General features: G+C 37.7%; 1 protein-coding gene across 1 annotated transcript in view; it reads right to left on the bottom strand.

The window, feature by feature from the left end:
- The window catches only part of LOC119597746 (venom serine protease 34-like), a gene marked incomplete at its 5' end in the record, with an annotated part of 16,530 nt that overhangs the window by 8,841 nt on the left and 189 nt on the right, over nucleotides 1-7,500 (bottom strand). Inside the window, 4 exon segments of the mRNA XM_037947356.1 lie at nucleotides 1,706-1,815; nucleotides 2,066-2,187; nucleotides 6,810-6,937; nucleotides 7,262-7,365. Coding sequence (XP_037803284.1) covers nucleotides 1,706-1,815; nucleotides 2,066-2,187; nucleotides 6,810-6,937; nucleotides 7,262-7,365 — 464 coding nt within the window.

The raw sequence follows: 7,500 nt of genomic DNA on the forward strand, positions 1-7,500 counted from the left end.
GAATGCCGTACACAAGGGTTTTCTATAATCTTTTATTTTTTTATCTCATTTGGCTGAGTGTGTGGATGTGGTCTGTTGTTTTTGTTTTTGTTTTTTTTTTTTAGATCATTTCTATCCCCTTTTTTATGTATCAAAATAATTATTGCTTTTCCAGGCTTTTCGAGTTTGTTAATTGATAAGGGCATTTCTTAAAGAGATTGGCTAGTTTCACTTTCTCCTACATCTATTATAAGGTCTATACTAATTCTGTCTTTACCTCGTGTTTTCCCTCTCTTCATGCTTTAAAGTGCTCTTTTTTTCTTCTTTTGTGATGTTAGGTATGTCTCTAGTTATCGCGTTCTCTTCTATCCATGGCTGTTCATTTGAGTTGTATAGATCCCTATAAAAGTCTCCCACTACTTATATGATTTCATTCTAATTATATGTCACTTCTCCATCTGGTTTCTTTATTGCATACATTTCTCCTTATTCCGAGACTCCTTTTAGCTGTTTTCATACTGGTACCTCAGATCACTGTCTCATTTATTATTTGAGCATTGAATTTCCATACATCTTCTGTCTTCTTTTCATTTTTAGTCTTTGTTAGTTCAGCTAATTTTATTTTGTCCCTGTTTGACGGTACTTTTATGCATAAGCTGTCAAGTTTCTACCGAGAGCTTGCTGGAGCTTTGGTTGAGGTTCTTACCGCCTACTTCAGGTGCAGCTTCCTTTACTATGTCATTGTGCATTTTGTTAATTTGGTCAATATTGAGGTCTTCGTAACTGAGAAGTGAATATCTGATATATATATATATATATATATATATATATATATATATATATATATATATATATATATGTATATATATAAATATATATATATATATATATATCTATATATATATATATAATATATTATATATATATATAAAAAACATATATTATATATATATATTATATATATATATATATATATATATATAACACATATGCGTGCATAGGAAATAATCTCTGAGACCTTGAATTGAATGACTTCATTATCTATAATACAATGAGAAGGTCTGTTTCTGATACTTATGTTCCTCGTGGTCATATTTAACAAGGGACTATAGAGATATTATGTCACTGATCTCGACAATTAGAATCTCGTCTTGCATTTAAGTAGAGAATATTATGGATAGGAAGATGTCAATTCATCCTGAACCCTGGAAAACTCTGATTCGCCAAGTAGCTTCTTTATTCTAATCATCTCCCTTTCAGTTCTTGTGCTGACATGTTTGGATTTTTAAAATTCATATATAATATTTAATACTGTGTTTTTATTGTATTCGCTGCCTTCAACACATAATAATTTTTCCCCAAAAAAGTGACTTTGCAAATCAGAAGGCTCCAGAATGCAGGAGGAGTTGCCAGATTTTCCTTGAAATTCGATGGAGTATTGTGCTCTTTTGTGAAAAAAAATATGTGACTGTACAATGGTGTATACGTACATTCATTTGCCATGATCAAGGCAATATAACAATAACTAAAATAGGGAGCTGCAGAAGATTAGAGGAAAAAACAGAATGGAAGCAGAAAGGAATTGAGAGAGAGAGAGAGAGAGAGAGAGAGAGAGAGAGAGAGAGAGAGAGAGAGAGAGAGAGAGAGAGAGAGAGAGAGAGAGAGAGAGAGAGAAAGCAAAGTAACAAATGAAGAAACACATAAAAAAAAGTTGTACAGTACTTACTTTCCATGACCCTTGATAATAAAAGCGTCTCGGCACTTGTTCCTTTTGTTAGGACGTCGCAGCTGGAAGTGAGTGCAGCTGAGGCTAAGCTGCATTCCGGTTGTAGCTTGCTGTCATAATGCAAAAAGCTTGGTCATTCAATGAGGACTCCTTTTACATGCTGTGGACTGATCATATGTCAAAGTGTCCATTTTACTGTTTAAAATTATCATTATTCTTGTACAACATGCCATTAATATAACTTCCTTGCTTAGTTTTTCTTTAGCCCTATTCTTTGACTGTATCTTCCATTACTTTGAAACTTTGGCTTCTCACCTTTCTCACATTTTCATAACTACCTTTAAATAACCAAGTACTTACTTCAAATTTCCAGCAGAATCTGGTAACATTGGGGTTAGCTGCATAGTTTGGAGAGCTAAAGGTGACTGATTCTCCAAGGCCCACGAGAACAGGGTCAATCATCTCGGCGCAATCTTGACCTTCTGTTTAACAATTTCATGGAAGATAAGAGGGAGGAAAATGAATATGGATTATCAGAGAGACATTGAGGGTGAGAGGGGAAGGAGAGAGGAGACAGATTCTCGCATACGCACATGCACACACAAGTGTATGGGTATATGCACATGAACAAGCACACACACAAGCACACATAAAGAAAGACATAGATAGTCAAAGGAAGAGCGAAAGAGAGAGAGAGATGATTATAACACTGGAAAGCACCCTAAGATTTATTAGAGATTCAAGGAAAATTATATTTTTACATATATTAAACTTCTACAACCACTACACGGACTCCCCTCCCAGAAACCTGTATTTCCACAACAAAGTCATCTTGGAATATATTTCAACTTCGGCATGAGTCTTCAATCTTTTTTATTTCCCTTACCATTTTTTTTCTAACCTTTCCCTCTTTCTTTTATGTGTGGTACAGCATTTGGAGAACTTAAGATATTCAAATATATTAAAATATTTCTTCCACTCACCACCATGCTATTTAACTCGATAGAAATCCATAAATAAATGTCTCATAAAAAAAAATAACAATAAATATTATATTATATATTACAGCACAAATATTACGCTTTAAATGTGTAGAATTACTGCATAAATTTTATGCATAATTAGATTTTGTTAAAAATATTTGTCTACCCTAGGAAACTAAGACTTTCTATATCATAATCCTTCCTAATATATTTTTTCAGTATATATGGGGGAGACAAGATATGTCTGTGCGACCGTTAATGGTTCGTGGCATCCCTTACAACTTGCTTCATTTTTAACCATCATCAGGCCATGAGTCAATCTTGTGTGCCAGATTCTCAGCTTTGTTAACACAGCTTGAACTTGTCGGTTGGGATGGACACTGGTCACCCAACTGCCAAGGTTATCTCTTATCTCCCGCAGTTTGTTTCTAGATGTATGCTTTCACTGCTCCCCCCATTTATCACAAAGACAACGTCTGATGCTGGAATTCAAGTCGTTGTGTGGAAGAGGAAAACGAGCATCACAGGGCTGCTGCCTTGGCCCTCCGATCAGCTCACTCATTCCCACTGATACCAACATGCGCTCACATCCAACACAGAGTTTTATCTGCTAACATCATTCAAGCCAATCTTGAACCTCCCTTATCACTGGACGTGATGAGGTTAAGCTCTTGATTGCTCGTATGGCACTACGAGAATAGTTCCTAAGATTTCTAGTCATTTTGACTGATGCAAGGATGGCATGTAACTCTGCAGGAAGATGGAAATTGCAAAGCCCACAACATTTTCAGATTTTGAATCATTTATATGTACTTCATCTAATCCTTGGTACTCAGAAGTGTGTTGAAGAATGATTTCTGTATTGGATCTCTCCCCCTTCCCTATTCCAGCCAAATCCAGCTGGACTGGGCTAAGATTGGGCTAAGGGGGGAATTGGGGAATTCCGACAGCTAGAATCTTGAATAGATTTAAATTGATATCTTCCACAAGATTCTTCATTCTCCTACCATAAGATCAGCTGTCCTGAAGAGGGTTGAAAACCAATCTGGATGTAGGAGATCCCAGAACCCTTTGTAGTCGCGTGTTGTAAATCAATTTCATTTATTACTGTTATCATGTACAGATTCTGAGACCTTCATTATGAATTGAGTCCAATGTGTGGAGAACAGTGGGAGTGGCAGATGAATAAGCCTCACATCCATAGTCAAGTTTGCTACAAATAAGCGCTCGGTAAAGTTGCAGAAGTATTGCGCGATCTATACACGAAGATAGGCGTGAAAGAACTCGCAAAGTACTAAGTGCTTTTGTAGCTTTCACATTAAACTGTTTGATGTGAGGCACCGATGTAAGTAAAATATTAGACCCAAGTACTTCACCTCTTGGACAAAATGCAATGGGTTTGCTCCTAAATAGGGGGAATTGTGGAACTTTCCTCTTATGTAGAAATGATTGCTTGGGGACCCGCCTTGCCGCGGTTGGGGGGTTTTGAAGTCCCAATGACCTGGTGAACTTCCTGGTGCACCAAGTCCTATGAAGGAATGCTACATCCACCCTTGGTTCATTCTGTCTTGGACCAGGGAGAGCTCTTCCATGTGTTTGCCGTGTGTGGCGTCCCATATTACTAGATGGGAATCCTGGAGGTTGAGCAATGCTGCACACCGCGACCTGCAGCTAGCAACACACATCTTCGGTCTTCTATTCTGGTTAGATGTGTGGCTTGATCAAGGATTGACTAGTCTAATATGGCTAGTGTCAAGCAGGCACTGTCCAGTCTGTATCATAGGTCCCGTGACTGCCATCAGCACTGGGTTGTGACTGTGTATATTTCCTCACTACCCCTGTGGCTGTTGGGAGATTTTGAGCCCCATCTATAGCTTCCCCTCGTTGGTCTTCATGGTGGGTGGGGAGGGGAGAAAATGGGGAATTCTAATTTGTGGGGGCATATCTCTAGAAACAAACAACGAGAGATCACAAATGACCTTGGCAGTTATGTTACCAGCATCCATCCCAACTGACAAGTAGAAGTTATGTTAACAAGGCTAAGACTGACTCATGGGCTGATGATGACTAAAAGTGTATCAATTTGTGGGGGATGCTAAGAGTCATTAACGGTCGCACACGATGTGCAGCATTCTCAGACCAATGACGTATGTACTTGTCTCCCCCAAATACACTTAAAAATACATTGGGGGAGGATTGTGACACAGGGTGTTATTAGTTTCCTAAGGGAAAGTAATATCTTTAATAAAGTTTAATTTTACATAATATTCATGCAATAATTTTATACATATAGAACATAATGTTAATGCTTTGAATTTTAATATCATATTTATTGTTATTTATTTATCAATAAAATCCTGTTGGCAATCTGAGACCTTAGAACAAATATTATGGAGCTAATAAAAGTGATACTGAAAGGTTGATCCAAAAATTACAATAACCACCAAGGTATTCCTCAACACAACCACTCAGTAAATCTGAGCTTATCATTACACAGCTGCTTGCCGTTACCATATTAAGATTTTCCATCTACTTCACAATCACTTCAAGGAATCTAGATATGCAGCAGAAATTGGAAGCGGAAATTAAAGAAATACCTTCATCTGCAACAAGAGAAACAAGATATCATTGTTTTATACCAGCTAAAATAACTACATGCACCTCACACGACTCCAGTTTGTCTCTTAGAGCCGTCATCATCTCATCATGGTCTAGATGTGGCTCAAACCCGTTCTCACCAGGTGAAGATAATGCCCTTCGCCAGGTAAGAAAGATTCCCCTCCAAACATTCACACAAAATACGGTACGATTTAGAATAAGTACATCAGCGTCATAGAGTGCACATACTATACCTGGATTTATATATTAAACTATATACACAATTTAGAAGTACTGTGTTGAAATAAACTATTTGTAGACATGAAAGCAATTTGTATATCAGATTTTCATCTCCAAACTAAAGGTAATTCTTGAAGATTGTAGTTTTTCAAAGGGAGGGATTGATTGCTTAAAGATACATAAATACATTTTGAAGGAGTAGGGTTCCTGACTCGACCAAGGATGGCACCATTTGAAAGGGCACATTGTTGTTAAAAGGCAATTCATATCAGTAAGTAGGCTACCACTTGGGAGGAAGATACCTTAGCGTCATATTATATAAGGATTACTAGCTCTCAAGATCATAATTCTTCGAATATAACAGTTGTAAGTAAAACTGACGGGACCTTTCACCATCAGAGAATACCGCTGCTGAAGTGAGTCCAGAAAATGGGCATTAATGGTAACTTCTTATGGTCGCGCACGGTCAGCTGATCGCCTGGAGGATGTCTTCACATAAATTCACCTTTGCTAACAGAATTACTTGCAAAAAAAAAAAAAAAAAAAAAAAAAATAGAAAAGAAAAAAGAAATCATACTGGAGAAGTGTTATGTTAATTATGGCTCTCCGAAATACGTCATTTTTGTTCAGTCTCGTTGCACCTAGCCTAACACTGCAGTCGACTTTGAATACCAATATTACCCTGCAAAATATTAATAATGACCTCGAATATGAGTAAACGCTAGTGATACGAAATGATGTTGTCAATGTAATATTTGTGCTATATCTGCGTAACTTATTTGTTATCATCGCGCATGCTGTTAAGCGGGGGAGGGGGGGGCGGATTCTCGAGCAGTTTACTCGAACGCTGCTTTCTATTGCATTTCTTCTCAAGAGAACGGTCGCGTATAGCTTTACATAGATAGATGGGCAGAGAGATAGACTGAAAGGTATAGATAGACAAATATATATATATATATATATATATATATATATATATATATATATATATATATTAATGTATGTATGTGTGTGTGTGTGTGTGCGCGTTTACGTGTGCGTGTGCGTGTGTATGTGTATGTGTATGTGTATGTGTGTGTGTGTGTGTGTATGTGTGTGTGTGTGTGTGTGTGTGTGTGCGCACGCGCGTGAGCGCGTACGTGTGTGCGTGCGTGTTTGTGCACGCTGGTAGATACATATGTATATACCTATGAAAACATTGATATATTTGCTCACTACATTATCACATGATGAACACGTCCGCTCCAGACAAAATCGGCCTAGAATTCCAGGGCCTGACTCACCGGTTCCTTGGGCGGCGCTGAAGGCGGAGACGGTGCAGTTGAAGCCTTCCCTTTCCCTCCTCCTGTTGGACTTGAACTCCAGAATCAACTCGCTGGCCGACCCTGAAGGCTTCTGGCGGCCGCAGTACCTGGAGCAGAAGGGCTTGTCTGTCAGAAACACCAGTGACCATCGAGAAAAAAAATTCCAGAAATACAAAAATTGAAAACCCAGTTAATTCGGAAGGAAAATGTAGATGTATCCGCTGGGCGTCCTCAAGAGACGAGTATTTTTTTTCCTTTTCTTTTCTTTTTCTTGTATGTCAAAAAAAATCAAGAAAAAAAGTCAAAATAATAACATTTAGATCTCAAGGAAATCCTTCAATGAAAATATACAGACTTGTTGCCGTTAACATACAAGTCTTAAAATACCAAGAACTAGAAATAAAGGAAATCCGGAAAGAAAATGGACTCACTCATCGCCGTTAACAGACAAGTAGTCGAGGCAGCCACTTTTCGATTTTCCTTGTAGTCTGAAGTGAGTGCAACCCAAATACAGCTGATTGTTCGGGTCTGCACTCTGAAAAAAAAAAACAGATAAACATCCAAAAAGTGAGGGTCTAGACTCTGAAACAATAAGAAAAACACACACACATCCAAAACATGCAATATTCTAGATCAACGATATTATACACAACAATACGAAAGTATAACC

The sequence above is a fragment of the Penaeus monodon genome, chromosome 40 (genome assembly GCF_015228065.2).
Source record: "Penaeus monodon isolate SGIC_2016 chromosome 40, NSTDA_Pmon_1, whole genome shotgun sequence".
Classification (NCBI taxonomy): Eukaryota; Metazoa; Arthropoda; class Malacostraca; order Decapoda; family Penaeidae; genus Penaeus; species Penaeus monodon.